The sequence below is a fragment of the Equus caballus genome, chromosome 17 (assembly GCF_041296265.1).
Source record: "Equus caballus isolate H_3958 breed thoroughbred chromosome 17, TB-T2T, whole genome shotgun sequence".
In the NCBI taxonomy this organism is placed as follows: domain Eukaryota; kingdom Metazoa; phylum Chordata; class Mammalia; order Perissodactyla; family Equidae; genus Equus; species Equus caballus.
In genome coordinates this window covers 89074694-89091133 of record NC_091700.1, presented here as the reverse complement: position 1 = coordinate 89091133, position 16440 = coordinate 89074694, and the positions used below count along the sequence as shown (strand labels likewise).

The window sequence follows — 16440 nt, the reverse complement described above, 5'->3', positions numbered from 1 at the left end:
TCCATGGGTTTGAAGATTTTGTTGGCCTTCCCTGTTTATTGCTATCTGTTATGGGCTGTTTACTGCGACAGACTCCTCTGTCTTTCAAGTTCGCTAAAGGTATTACTGGTGCTCTTCCCTTCCATCATTTCTCAAGGCCAAGGCAAAAGCTAACAGAAAGATGGGACTGAAAGACCTTAGGACTATTTTAAGTCGACTGTACAATTTAATAAATATGACTGAAAATCACCCTCTTATATAAAAAGAATGCAATAACTTACAGAGTAATCTTTCAAAATCTCACATTAAGGAGGTGTTACACAATTAATATGCTTGCCCTGCTCAATTCGACCCAGGTCCACATACTCTGAGTTCCTTCTTCCCCAGTGACTTCATCCCACAGGCCTTCAAATCTACTGTCTTTGAAAAATTAAAAAATTACTGGCATCTTTAGGGTAGAAAATTTCCAATTAGACTATTTTAAGAGGACATATTTACGGCTGAAAACTATAAACTTGTAGTGAATTAAACTTGCACAATTATGTGTCTTTTCCCGAGTGCTTCACAGTGTAGGTACAGTGCTGGAGGGAGTAAGATGTTTAGTGGGACTAATCTAGGTGTGGGGATTTGCTGGACAGATGCCCAACGTAATAAAGTGCCAAGGGAGACATGGCGGTGCTTAGTGAGAAAGCAGGGAAGGCGGCTAACTGTGGGGTCTAAGCCAAAGAGAAGGCGGTGACACCAAGAAAGGGAGTTGTTAGACTAGTGAATAAATCTTGGAGTCCAGTTACAGCCATTAAAATGAATGTGCTCATGTGGAAGAAGCCCAAGGTAGAGAGTTAAAGGAAAAATGCACAGTGCAGGATACGGTAAAGCATAAATAAGTAAATCGAATTTTTACATATGCTTGTAAGTGCATGGAAAATTTCAGGAAAGATTAACAAGAAACTGCGATGTGGAACTAGGGCGAGGAGACTTACTTTTCATTTTATATTCTTCTGTACCACTTAATTTTTTATATGGTGACACATTATTATTATAAACTAGTTTAATTTTTCTAAGAGATGCTATTCTTTGTGCAGCAGGAAAGCAGATACAAAACAGAGGGCTGTGCAACACGGAAGAACAACAGGCGTTAAAGATCACAGATTTCAAAGCAGGAATAATGCTGGGTAACGAAGCACACATATTGAAGAGAATATCTTATATTGTGTTTAGTTTGGTTTAACTGATGTCCTGAAAACGTTATCAAAAATATTCCAAAACTACTTTGCATCGTCAAAATGGAAAGGTTAGCTTCCCAAAAGCCCAATGGGGGAGCCCAGGTAGAGCTACACAGTCGCGTGTTGCTTAACAGGGATGCTTCCTGAGAAATATGTCATCAGACGATTTTCCCCCTTACCAAGAGGGGAAAGAGATGTGGAACAGCTGAGGCAGCTTTTCATGACTGCACAGAGTCCCAGGCCCCTCTGTAAGGTGAGGCAGGAGGTCTGAGTACTGTCCTTTAGGCAATGGCCTAAAATTATCCATGACATATCACAAGAAGGGGAGGGATCCTTCTAAACTGACTTTAAGAAATTATTCCTAGATGCAAAAGAGAAACGAATTCCTCTTTAGCTACGAGAGCTAAGTTATCTCAGGATTTTCTGTAAGAGAGAAAAAAAAGATGCGGGGCTGGCCCGGTGGTATAGTGGTTAAGTTCACGATTCGCTTCAGCGACCAGGGTTTCACAGGTTCAGATCCCAGGTACGGACCTACACACCGCTTACCAAGGCACACTGTGGCAGCCATCCCACATATAAAAAAGCGGAAGATGGGCATAGATGTCAGCTGCTCAGGGCCAATCCTCCTCAGCAAAAAGAGGAGGATTGGTGGTGGATGTTACCTCAGGGCTAACCTTTCTCAAAACAAAACAAAACAAAAGATGCAACTAAATAACTTATATAACACTGAATACAAACCTTATATGGTGAAGGTTCAATTCTTTCTCCGAATAATACCTGACCAAGATTTTCAGATGGACGTTTTCCTTCTGATGCCTGGCAAAAATCAAACCTGAGGGAAAGAATATTTAAGTTTTTAGACATAAAAGGAAACAATGAAATATCAAGCCTCTAGCCAGTCTTGAAGGGTAGATTAGGTATTGATCATTCCAGCAGGTCTAGTAGACGAATAAGAATATATTCATACTCCAAGTTCCAAGTACCACATCTCTCCAAAACGAAAAACCAAAATATCTGAAAATTATGCCTTAGAATGCTTTGATTTCTATGTAATATTTTTATTAAGATGTATATTATGGAATTTTTTAAACTGACACATTACAATTTATTTTTGCTCATTCCAATGATAAAATTACTTACGTCCTTATTCTTCAAGCGAATTTTGCATAACTTATCTCCTTTTGTTATAACTTTCTAATCCAAACCTTTGCTTAATAGTGACATTTCAGGAAAATGTGTCAAATTTACGTGGGTTCCTGCCTCACAGAAACTGTGATACACTGGCCAACACATCCCAACACGAAAAACATGACTAGACAGTCCCTCTGAGAACAGGGGGCTGTGGAGAAGCCATAAATCAGTCAACTAAAAGCTTCTCTCTGTGTTGTAATTCCCTTGAATTACTAACCAAATTTTAATAAAGTTTTGTTGAAACATTACAGCCTACTTTCAGCTTTGCTACAGAAAATTAAAGGTTTTGTGTTCACCATGCAATAATACGGGAGTACTTGAGACCAACACAGTGCTTGTTACAGATCAGTTAGATTCCTAAGAGGAAGACGAATCTCAGGTGATGATAAACAGGGGGTGGGAAGTCCCCAAATGAAGACTCTCCATCTACTAGATAGAAGAGATCCACTGAGTTTTCCCAGGAATATCCAGAGAGATTTAAGGAGAGATGTTTGTTTATTGAACAAAACAACAACTAGAAAAAGCACTGAAGACTCCAACAGTTATATAAATTATGGTCCTTCCATTCATGAATTTTGTATTCGCTTCTTAAACATATTTAGGCATATTAATTCTCATAGGATAGTCTTACTTTCGTGTGTGTGCTTTTTTCCTATGGTAATCACACAATTTTCTTTCCAAACTCTGAGATATCAGAGAAATTTAGAAGCCAAGCAAAATTTAGGAACTTTGTTTTACACCCAATATAGTGTAGAGTCATGCACTACGTAACGATGCTTCAGTCAACAACGAACCGCATGAGAGCGGTCCCACAAAACTAGTACCATATAGTCTAGGCGTGTGGTAGGTTATACCATCTAGGTTTGTGTAAAAACACTCTAGGATGTTTGCACAATGACAAAATCACCTAATGACGTATTTCTGAGAATGTATCCTGTCATTAAGCAATGTATAACTGAATAGCAGTCGAAAAGAATAAAGGATACTCATGCAGCATTTTTAATAATATCAAGAAATGGGAATAATCAAATGCTCATAAATAGAGAATTAGTGAAACAAATAATACATAGATTCTATACAATCTCTACAAAGGACTAATAAATAGCTACTAACAAGACTGAGGTAGCTGTGTATTAACATGGACAGATGCCCACAATAGATGCAGTGAGAAAAACAAGGTGCAAATCAAATACGACAGAATGAACTTACTTTTGTTTAAAACAAAAATGTATAAATGTGGTTATGTACATTAGAATATGCAGAGCAAAAATCTGGAGGAACAGATGTTAAAGCAATTATTTCCGGGGATTGACTGTGTGGGACATGAGGATTTTGTTTAAAAATGTGTAGGGTTTTCAGTAATTAAAAAATTTAAAGAAAACAAGATGGCTTTTTGTCCAGTTCAATAAAAAAGGGAATCCATTGTTTCAGTTGGTCCTTAGTTGCAAAGTGACATAAAAAGATAACATGCTACATTTTAACCCAAGCTTGGAAATAAAGACTACCCCTTAAAAAATGTTTTCAGGGGGCCAGCCCAGTGGCAAAGCGGTTAAGTTCGCACGTTCTGCTTCAGCATCCTGGGGTTCACAGGTTCGCATCCCGGGTGCGTACCTACACACCGCTTGTTAAGCCATGCTGTGGCAGGCACCCCACATATAAAGTAGAGAAAGATGGGCATGGATGTTAGCTCAGGGCCAGTTTTCCTCAGCAAAAAGAGGAGGACTGGGTGGCAGATGTTAGCTCAGGGTTAATCTTCCCCCCAAAAAACAAAAAGTGTTTTCATGCCCTGTACATTTTTTAAATGCATACAAATTTATCCATAACTGTGGAGAAAATAAAGTTCTAAATATACAAAATTCTGCTAAGTCATATAAAATTTTACATAAAAACCAAGGTGGAAAACTTACGCTGTATATTCATAAGGAAGAACAGATTCCACTGAGTCAAGCCTGTTCACAAATAGTTCTATTTCAGACTGAAAATGAGGAAACACAGAATTAGAATAATTAGAGATCAAAATTTAAGTCATGCTTAAAACTGAAAAAGAATTTGACATGCTTGAAATGTGAAATTTTACGATATTCAACCCACTTTAAACAATACTCTTATAAATCAATTCACTGAGTAAATTTATATGCAGTTAAATTACAATGCAGTAATTTTCAGTTGCAAATGTCTCCAATATTTTCTATGCTTTTTAAGTTTTAAAATTTCTAAAAGAATTAAATAAGGTATTTTAACTAAATCATTCATCACATCAGTATAGATGTTTTTAAAAATCAGGTTTTTGGGGCCAGCCCAGTGGCACAGCGGTTAAGTTCACACTCTCTGCTTTAACCACCCGGGTTTGCAGGTTCGGCTCTCAGGCGTGGACTTACACACCACTCACCAAACTATGCTGTGGCAGCATCCCACATACACAATAGAGGAAGAGTGGCACAGATGTTAGCTCAGGGACAATCTTCCTCACCAAATAAATGAATAAATAAATAAATAGATCTGGCTTTCAAATTCAATACTTCATTCTGCAGCAGAAAAATGACTTATTTTTAAACGTTTTTTTTAAACCATTCTGACAGCAATCAAAAAATGCTGTATAGGTACGAAATTTCTAGATCAACTATTATAGAAATACAATCCCATGCATGTGTGTACTCTTAAGCAGACAGGAGATGAACAATGACAACATGGTCTAACTTTGGAGGACTGCTTTGATCAACTTGAGAATGCTGAACTTCAAGGTAATAAGAATGATGAAATTCACAAAGACCAGATCAAGTTCAACAATGAGGGTGGGAAAGAAAAGCTGTATCCATTTATTAGGAAATATGAGCTAATTTAAAGCTCCACCTTCCAACTGAAGCTCCCAAAATTTCTCCAAGGTGTATTTGAAGTTCCACAGGACCCAAAACACACACCCACTCTCTCAGTAGGGGCTCACTGCTATTCATGACAGAATTCTTTACCAGAAAAAGCCAGTAAGTAATCTGTGCCCTAAAGTACTTTTGATGTTGACCAAAAACAATTAAATAGGATTGTTTTACTTGGGACAAGTATATTTATAGTTAGACTGCTATGGTTGCCTCTGGACTCTGATCATGAGGCTACCTGGAATGGCACAAAGCCACGTGTCATTTTGATCTCATTCACTAGTGCTGTCAGCAGCCCTGGAGGGGCCTGTTAACATCCCCAAAGCGAGACAAAATGTTTGATGTACAACAAACTAATAATACACTGCCATTGGTAAAGCAACAAAACACAGCGGGCAAGTGTGCAGACTCTGGGGCCAGTTTGCCTGGGTTCACATCCTAGTTCTACCACTTATTACTTGTGTGACTTTGGTCAACTTATTTAACATAGTTTCCTCATGGGTGCCTCAGTTTCCTTACCTGCAAAATGCAGATACTAGCATTTACCTCATTGGGGTATGAGGATTAAGTAAGTTAACATCTATAAACTACTTCAAACAATGCCTAACACATGAAGTACTATATATTTGTTAAATAAATAAAACCAAATAAATGTAACGATATTCAGAATAGGGAATGCCTAAACTACACTGCACATCCACTAAGATGCTCATCCAGTATTTGTGATGTACGATGGAAGACACTAGCCTTTTATACAGCACTGAAAACAGTATCGTATGCAACCCCTAAAACTGTACTCATGAAATGACAACTCAATGGCAACACTGTCTCAAACACAAAAAAATTTAACTGCATCTCCTTGCGTAAAATGTTCAAGAGTACATCATCGAGCATTTTACCTAAAAACATAACAGGACGTGATGTTTAAGCATTACAGCATGCTTGAATAATTAACACAAATATATCTAACTGTTGTGAAGGCAAAATTCCCAGTTGATGACTTACTCTGCCAAAATAAACTCTCAAATGGACCATGCCCTATTCTCATCTTTCTTAAAAGGTATGTCACAGAGAATTACAGGCAGAATTCAAGGTTTGGACATCAAAGTTTCATATATGTATAGAATGACACTGTTACTTTTCATCAGCTTTTCTGACGACAAGCATAAATTCTCCAACACTCTTCACCTCTCTCCTACATTCCATAACTGATAGCTTGGAGCTCATCATCTCAACAATATAATCGTTCATTGTTTTTCTTCAAATATACTTTCTTAACTTGTCCATGACCAAATTAATTTACTACTACCTCTTGCTCTCTCACTTAACTTTAAGAGAACTTTTGGAAATATATTCCCACTGGCTCTCTACTGTGTTAGACACTAGAGCTTAATACTACTTGCAAACTAAAACATTTCATGTTCTTCTCTTTGCCAAATTTAAGATCCAAATTAGCCTGAAGCACTTGCCCTGGAAGTCTGTCTCCACATTTACCACTCTCTACGGATTTATTCCCTACCCAATTCCGCCCTTAAGCTAACCCACACCACTTTAAATTCCAATTTAAGCTTTTTTTTAAATAATCTCGTCAAAACTTTACAAGTCAGATTCACTGGCTCCCTCCAAGTCTATTGTAAGTCTTTGAATAACCTAGAAGCCAGGAATATTCTCTTCCAGACATCACTGCTAGTCTTGTTTATATAATTTAGTATCATTTTAACTGATTATTACCATACTTACTCCACTTTAGTCTACAGCCCAAAGATGCACACATTTTTCCCCCTCCCTATTTTTCTAGTTGCACATTATTAGTTTTTACACATCTTATACTTGGCATTTTATCATCAAATTCCCATAAATTTACCTTATCTGTCAACTTTTCCTGATCTGGTTCACCAGCTTTAAATTCTACTCTTAATAACAAAGGTGTTAACAATGCCACCTAACAATCATATGTTTTAGCCTTGCTTTGTGATTCATAATGATGTCTACAATTATCAAGGGCTATCCACAAAATTTTCCAAAATAGCAAAATCCAAAAACAGTTCTCACAAACCTTTCACCTAAAACACAAAATTAGCCAGCCTTGGTGGTCTAGTGGTTAAGATTCCATGCTCTCACCCCTGCAGCCCGGGTTCCCTTCCAGGTCAGGGAACCACACCACCACTCTGCTCTTGTCATACTGCGGCGGCTGCACGTTGCTATGATGCTGAAAGCTATGCCACCGGTATTTCAAATACCAGCAGAGCCACCCATGGTGGACTTTCATAACTCAGCAGAGCTTTCAAACTAAGAGAGACTAGGAAGAAGGACCTAGCCACCCACTTCTAAAAACACTGGCCACGAAAACTCCATGAATAGCAGTGGATCATTGTCTGATACAGCCCAGGAAGATGAGAGGATGGCACAAAAAGACAGGGCAGAGTTCAGCTAGGAGTCAGAATCCACTCGACAGCACTAACAACAAAAACAAAATTAATTTTAACACACTGCATATAAACAGGGAACATGACTTTAGTTTGGAACAACACAGCATCAGACTGCTGGATTCATTTCAAATCCTAGGTCTACTCTTAATAAATATGTGCTCTTGGGGAAGTAATAACTTTGAATATGAGGAATGAATGGGGTAATAAAAAAAGAAAAAACAATACAGACGCTGGCCCACAGCGGTATGCACTAAATGACTAAATAGGCGTAGCTATTATTATCTGTTATTTTGGCGAAATTGGACAGTCCTGAATCTGAATATTTATGAGTCTAAAGATAACCCTGAAGGCTTCTGTGAGAGGCTCGCCCTCTCCCCCTCCCATGAAGGACACTAAGACAGGAAGCCTTCTAATCTGCTGTTTCTGCCTATTCATTACCCTCTTCTTGGCTATTAGTCTAGGGAGGGGGAAGATAATGACTATCAAGCACAATTCTCACAATAACCTCATGAGCTAGGATTACTTGCTCTACTTTTAGACAAAGAAATAAGTTTAAAAACTGGACTGCTGACTCAAAAAAAGTGAGCAAACTCAACTGTTGCTACTACCATCACTTTTAATTTCTGTGGCTCTCAGTCCTCTACTCTTCTTCTTTCCTGTTTCTTCTCACACTTTTCCACACTTAGTTTTACAGGAAAGTTAGTCCTTCATAGATATCACCACTAAATTATGAACGTTTTTCTGTTGTTAAGTGAACTAATCAAAACACACCTTGGATATTCAGTTCATCTAGGCTATTTTTGAGGCACTTTCATTCACTCTACCTTTTTTAAATTGTGAGAATCTGAAAATTTAAGTATTGTCTCACTTACAACATGCTAAGAAATGTAAATTAAAAGATACCTTTAACAGAGAATAGAGCAATTTACAACGTTTGTAAATATGCTACATTTACAATACTCTATTTTAAATATCGACCCTCATCATGAAACCAGGAGATTTCCAAAGTATTTTAAGAATGAGATCTTTGTAATATGGCAGTAGAGCAAATGCTAAAAATCGAAAGAAGAAAGGAAATGAGACTGCCAGCAACTTTATGTGGTTTCATGAAGGGCAAATGTATGCCACAGATACCATGACATTCATCCCTAAAGAATATAAACACAAACACAGATAAAACAAATTGGGGAAAATATAAACAACAGTTGGGTCTAGGAAGATATACAGGTGATGATTATACTGGTTTTTTCTGTGAAAACTGTTTTATAGTGTGAAAAGATGTTCTAGAAGCAGGAAAGTTGACTTCAAAAGAAGTATTAAATAGGAGAAAATAGTAGAATTTGCAATGTACGTGAAAACTGAAGTACATTCACAACAACAAATCCTGAAAAACCAAGAGAAATTCATTAATCAACAGTTATTAATGCCCACGAAGCCCTGTACTAGACATTGTGGGTGATATTATAACACAAAATACATGAACACTTATCTTCACAGAATTTATAATCCAGATGGGAAGACAAAGCATACATTCAACAAAGCAAAAGAAAAAAGTGACAAAGCTCTTTATATGTTCTTGCATAGCTACTAACTCTCTATGGGATTTAGTTTTCTTATCATTAAAATAGCAATGTGCCGCAAGAGGACAATATTTGATTAATTTTAAGGTCCCTTTCCACTCCAAATCTCCTCTCTATTCCCATCCAAAAGTTAATTCAGCACATCTCCTTCTGGAAATTTGCCTTAAACAGAGACAGCCAACTCCAAAACATTACTGACATGATTTGCAAGAATCTCGAAGGTCACTTATTTACTTCACATTCCCACTTTCAAACTGTCCCAAACTGAATTACTAGAAGCAGGAAAAGTTGTGACAACATTAAACATTTTAAAGAAGTTACAGATAAATCCTAAAGCAAGACTGTAAATTCTAAAGCAAGACTTAAACAAAGACTGATTACAATCCTGTCCTAAGAAATTTTTTATCAAAATAGTTTTATTTAATTTAGAGTTCAATGGTCTCCCTTCTAAATCCTTCTCCTCCCAAATGTACAGTTTTATTTCTAGTCCTAATCAGCTCATTCTGCATCTGATCTCAGCTTTGGTCACAACTGTACTCTATTTTATTGCTTTAAGGCACAGGGACCATACCACCAGACTGCATTTTTTCCCCTATTTCCTTGCTCCTTTGTTTCTGCTTTTATTCCACCTTACCTGATTGTTATCACATCTGTTCCACCCCAAACCTACAACTGGTTTTCAAGGTAGAAAGAAATCTCAGTGAAGAAATGTGACTTTGTACAAGGACCAAAGCAAGTGACTAGTCACAAAGGGGTTTCACATCAAGGCACAACCACAGAAAAAAGGAAAACTATGGAAACATCAACTGCTTTAACACTGAAGAAGCCTACAGTGGGAAAAATCCTGAAGAAGGGAAATCTTAACTCAGACATTAAAAAAAAAATCTCAATAGAAATGCTGGAACTCATAAACGGATGTTCACGAGCTTTAAGTTATCTGACCAGCAATGCCCACTAGATATGAAGGTTCTTCCTCTCCCCAGCCCACTGAGAAATAAAACCTCAATTTTAGACTGTATCAAAGAAAGAAAGAAATACAAAACCTGACTACTTAAAAGTTGATTACATAAGTAAAGAGTTTTTTGTTGATAACTGCATTAATTGTGTAAGTCCAGGATTATAAGCAGCCAGGGATCTCCAGGGTAAGGCAGCAGAAGAGGTAGAGAGCACTCAGTATGGAAGATGTAGCAGTAACCCAAAGTGGCAAAGAGTTCAAGAGTTCAGCAGAGGCACTCCTGGAGCTACATCTTGGCATCGCTACTTACTAGGTATGTAAGTTTGAGAAGGTTACTACATTTTACCCAGCTTCAGATTCCCCATCTAAAAATCACAGGGTTGATCCAAGGATTAGCCAAGGTTAATATATTCCTGGCACACACAAAGTATACAAATTGTAATCTCTCTCAATATTAGCAAAGGGAAATACATAGTTTGAAAGGTGGGAATAAGAAGATCAAAGAAAAAAAATTTCACAAATTTCCTCCAAAGCCTTTCATCAGTACTTAATTTTAATGACAACAGAGGGTGACTTTGCAGAATACATTTAAAGTAGCTACAATAAACTACAACACTTAGTGAAAGGACATTGACGGAAAAAAGCAAGGAATAGGAAATTGGGGTTTTGGGAACTGGGCTCTAACAGTGACAGAGCAGAGACCAGTCTCTACAATTTACGTGTGTCTGTGTGAGTGTGTTGAGGGTGTGTGGCGTGGAGCACATCTGTGGTTTTGTTTCAGATGTTCAAGTATACACTTTTTGGAAAGGAGTCCCTTTGTAGAGAACCAAAGGCAGCAGTACACTATTTTTACCCATATTGAACTTGCTTGCTTTCCCAATCCTAGCTCTCAGATCCACCACAGAACAATCACAGTTTTAAAATAATTTTATACAAAATTTTAATTTCTGAAAGCAAACTTTCTAACTCAGTTCCATGTACTTCTTCACAGGAAGAAAGAACAATTGTTGGAATGTGAATTATCATAGTCAAAGTCATTCTTTCCAATGCCAGATTTCATATTTGAAACAGTATCAGTAACTCCCACACACTGAATAGTGTTCAGAAGAACCAATGCTCTTATTCCAGAGAAAACTATGAGAATGTGAAATTAAATATCAATTAAAAAATATGTATTCCAATTATATTGCTAAGCACATATGTAAAACTGTATTTTTTCTTCAGGTATTTCAAAATCTTCAAACTTTCCAAGGTCAAATTAAAACAGGTAGATAGACATTCATGCTTGTGTCTGTTCGGAGCAACATTTAGAACTGTTTTCTTAAATTTTACTTATTCCATATTTATAGGCAACTGCTCCCAAAATAACAATTTATTAAAAGCTTCTAAAAATAACTACCAAGAAAGGAAGTTTAAAAGTATGATTCTGATTGTTTTCTTTTTATCAAAAAGTTGTTAAACTAATTCACTGAAACTTCTTTTTTTTTTTAAACCACCAGGGCGTACATTTGGTCACTTCTCCTTACTGGACAGGAAAGACGATCTTAACCTCTCATCTAACGACATGATCCATCTATCTAACGGTAAAACAGTGGCAGATGTTTTGGAGAGTTTAGTTGTGAGATCTGAATTCATGTTGACAAGCCAATAAACACCCTGAAAGTTAAACCAGCAAGGGTGAACTGCTAACTAATCTTCAGCTATTAGCCATCAGGCCACTCAGCACACTTAAGACTCAATCTAAAGCTAAATATTTAAGCATGCAGTAGCTAGCTGAAACAGTCAAAACGTTTACAAAGCAGATCTGAACTGCACATTTTACCCAGTGAAGATCTACTCACTTCTGATCAGGGCTTTTATTGCAGAGAACATACTGTCCCTTGATTTTATTTATTTATTTACTACTATTTTTTTTTAATGGAGTAACATCGGTTTATAACATTATATAAATTTCAGGTGTACATCGTGATATATTTCAAATTCTGTGTAGATTACATCGTGTTCACCAATGTCCCTTGATTTTAAGAAAGTAAAATGGATTCTAGAAAAAAGGGGGACCATGGTTCAATCCTTTATTACTATGGTTTCAAAAACTAACAAAATAAGGTAAATAAAAGAAAAAAATTCAAAGAAGAACCTCAATAGCAATGAAAGTAATGCAGCATTAAAACAATGCTCTAACTACCATCACATGGCTATTAAATTGATAAATAAAAATGTCTAGAGAGACAGGGAATAATAGCTAATGGCACTGTAAATCAAACATATTTCTTGAAAGGAACCTGGCAATATTAAAGAGAGCTATAAAATTGCTTCTTGCCTTTGACCTAGTAATATTTGAGAATATGCAAGTAATTCCTGCTAAATACATTCTAGCAAAGCTATTTATAATAGAGAAAAACTGAAACCAATCTAAATGCTCCACAAGCAGGAAATGTTTAAGTGAACCATAGTAGGTAACAGAATAAAACACTATATAGTCAATAAAAACCAATTAGAATGTGCACTATGTATTCAAATATCTGTACATGTGATGACAGCAAGCTAAAAAAAAAAAAAGTAAGCCACAGTATTTATGAAGGCTAATAAATCAGAAGTTAGAGCAATATAAATAGAATTTTATGTTCACTGGACTCCTGTTTCTCTGCCAGTAAACTGAACATAAAATAATTTTAAGAGGAGAAAATAACCAAATCCTGAGGGTTGACTGCCTCTCAGTATACATAGTGAGCTAAATGTAGCACATGGACTTCACAGTACAGTAAAGACTGTGCTACATAAATTACAATTAGGCTGAAGATATACTTGTTTCACCTCTACATTATGAGTATTTTATAATATCACAACAATGACAAATATTGTACTTTTTCTCTAAGATATGCAAAACCTTTCAAGGGGAATATATAATAAGCAAATACGATTACCTCTATTTTACAGATGGAAAAACTGATGGAAACTATCAACGATTGGCCCAATTCATCCAACTCCTGAATCCCTACCCTAACAGCATCTTCTGCAAGTAATTATTCCTATTTCACAAACCCCATTTCTAATTTTTAAATAAGTCCCTTCAGCTTTTCTGAATAGTGTATACAAGATTGCCCTTAACAAATATGGAATGAATGAGAAAAGAATTACTGTTAATACCCTGATTGAAGTAATGAAATTTTAAACTGCTTACAGTTTTTCTCCCCTGAGAGGCAAAGAGGAGAAATATTAAAGTTTACCTCAAATTCTCTACACCAGTTAGCCAAACTGTAGGGAAAAACTGCTAAAAGTACATCTTTCTACTTGTCTTTAAGAGTTGTTTCCATTGACCAAGATGTGAAAGCAGCTGGCAACAAAGATGAAATCCAAACATTTCAGAAAAATGATCTGCCTTGACCGCTTTATCTCTATACCTGTGAAAATTAAAAATCTACACGGACTCTCTGAAATTAACCAAAAGTTAACTAAAAAGTAGCTACCTCAAGAAAGACCTGTTAAGAAAACAAAAATGATCTAACAGGGGGACTACCTGTAAATTTCACTCCTTCCACGTAAATTTCATTCTCCATCTCAAATGTCACTTCCTCTGTAGCTTTCCCTGAAGACTCCAATCCCCAGATGTTTCCTCATTTGTGTTTTAGAGCACTTTGCACATACATCTTTCATAACATATCAGATTTCAATAATCTGCTCATAAGCTTACGTCCTAGAGGTTCCTAGAAGACAGAGCTACACTTTTCGTGTGTCTGAGGCACTAGGAATACAATACACAATTGCTGTTAAATTTAAATTTAAAGACCAAACACTAAGTTTTAAGAGTGGTTACTAAAATATTTAATGGAAAAACCAGTGTGCTTGTGACTAGCTCTCCCTTCCACTCGGAAGCACTATATTCTTTCAGTCAGAACCCACAGAGTGAAAGCTTCTGGCACTGCAGGGTATGAGAGTTACAGTTTCAAGTGCTAACTGCTGACTTGGGTAAACCTTAAAGTTCCTTAGACATTTCTAGAGACCCAAGTTTTTAAACAGAAACTGTAAAATGCTATGAAAAATTTAATAGCTTCTTTAATGCCCTAAAATAAGCTCAAAATTCACAGCTACAGTAAAGCTAGCAGTAATAAAATAAACACCAGCCTTAAAAAAAAATCAAACAGTAAATAATCTATTAATAGATTGTAAAAGTCTGCTGAGCGATTATTTAAATTGTTAAAATTATTAATAGTTTCAAAGAGATCGTCATGCCCCAAATGGTAAGTTTTACCAACTTAAAATAATTGTGTATGTATACTGTCATGCCCTATACTGAATAACCTATGTCTCTTTTACCAGCAAAGTGAAAACCTTGAGTGTGAAGGTCATAAGAGATCAAAGTTTTGAAGACTCGCCCTGGGAAAAAAACGCCAGTTTCTCTCGTCACCTGCTCCTTTTAAGTGTTTAAAACAACCTCAGAGAAACTAAAGAGTGAAATCTTACATATTTCTTATACATTAAAATTCTTTTTCACATTTAAAAGATAGAAATTAACTGTCTGAACCATTAAGCGACTCTTTATTAGCACAGGTTATGTGGTTCTGGGTATTACATTCTACAAATAAGGAAGCCAACTGCTAACCATGGAGTTAAAATATCAAAGTCCTGGAGAGAACAAGCTCTCATAACTAACCAGGAGTTCCAGAAAAGTGGAATAAAAAAAAGCAGCAATAAAATCAAAAGTTACTGGAAGACTTGGTCGTCCACTTCCTCCGAGTGCGTGACACAGGGCTGAGAGCGAACCCGCACTCGTGGAACGCTCGCCGTCCTGCAAGCATCCGCCTCCCCGGGAGCGCCAGGCATACATGGGGTCCCCGTTCCAGGAAAACTGCATACAATCGCTCGGGCTACCTGCCTGGCCAGACGAGAGGTGAGCCTGAGGCCCACTGAGTCCTCAAGAATCTTCCCCCCTACAAAGGCCGTTGCAGGGCCGCCCGGCCGACCCCAAGCGCTTCTGGGGACACTCGACCCCACCCACTGCTACGCCCCTTTCTCCTCGGTCCCCAGCTCCCCCGGCACCCGGAGGCTTCCCCTTCCAACAGCGCACCCGGGGGTCCGCCAGGCCTCCCCCACCTTGCACTCATCGCTCTTTTTTTCTTCGTCGCAGAAGTTGACGGGCGCCAGGCCAGGTAGGTAGAAAGCGGCGCCCCGACGCGGGCCTGGGGCCGCCCCCAACAGGAGCAGCGACAGCAGCAACAGCCGCGGCCACCAAGGTGGAGACGACGCCGGCAGCCTCGTGCTCATGACGGCTGTTTCGGGGAAAGGGCCAACGAGCCGAGGGGATGAAGAGGGAAGGAGGGACGGGGAGGCTCGGAGACCGCAACGAGACCGCCCGAACTGAGGGAGGCCGGCCCCACGACGGATAGTTCCGGTTGCGCTAGGAGACACCGCGGGTTCCGCAACAGAAACCGAACCGGACCTCGACAGAGCATGCGCAACGCCGCCTGCACATGCTCAGTGAGAGGGGCCGCAAGCGCCCCGAGGAGTTTCCGGGAGCGGGGGGCGGAGGCAATCCACTTTCCAGGTTTTCTGCCGGCCGGCAGGGTGGTTGCTGGGAGGGCAGTTAGGCGCTCACGTTCCTGCCCCAAATTCCGATCTAGAGCTCCGTTGGGGCGTTGTGAGCGTCCTGCTTGCCCGGCGCCCCTGGCTTGTGGCTTTGTCTCAGTTTCCCATCAACAGCTTGCGGTTTCGTCACCATACTGCCCGCGGCACGCCAACCGCTATTACAGAGCTGGTGCTCCAAAAGTACTTGCTGATGGAGGCGGGGTTGGTGGCTGGAGGGAGAAGTTTGAGAGACACCTGGTTGGGAGCCCCCTAAGTTAACAAATGGGGAGGAACTAGCCATGTATCCTCAAATAGACAGCTACTCAGAGGTGCTTGCACAGACAGGTTCCGAGCACTGGATGCGGTAACGCATTCTTGAGTGGTACAGTAATTGCACAGAATAAATAGGACTTCTTTAAGGGTGAGTGGAAATGAGGTGGGGAGAGAAATGGGAGTAGACGAATAGAAGGTAGTGTTGACGTTTCTTTGCAAAGGAAGACATGGGCACACCTGAGAGCTCAAGGAGGAAAGTAGTTCTAGCGAAATAGAAATCTGGTATGATTACTCTCCAGCAAGTTTCTGTCACGTTTCCTATTGAAGTAATGTCCGTGTGTGTGTGTGCACATAGGTATTTGTGTGTGCGGGGTGCAT

At 38.6% G+C, this 16440-nt stretch overlaps 1 protein-coding gene across 1 annotated transcript in view; it reads right to left on the bottom strand.

Moving 5' to 3' along the window:
* The window catches only part of TM9SF2 (transmembrane 9 superfamily member 2), a 55751-nt gene extending 39653 nt beyond the window's left edge, over positions 1 to 16098 (bottom strand). The window contains exons 1-3 of the mRNA XM_001492116.5: positions 15319 to 16098; positions 4301 to 4368; positions 1941 to 2034 (exon numbers count right to left, since the gene is read on the bottom strand). Of these exons, the coding sequence (XP_001492166.1) occupies positions 1941 to 2034; positions 4301 to 4368; positions 15319 to 15489 (333 nt within the window). The 5' untranslated portion in view covers positions 15490 to 16098. The remainder of the gene's footprint in view (positions 1 to 1940; positions 2035 to 4300; positions 4369 to 15318) is intronic.
* Positions 16099 to 16440: the final 342 nt, after the last annotated feature.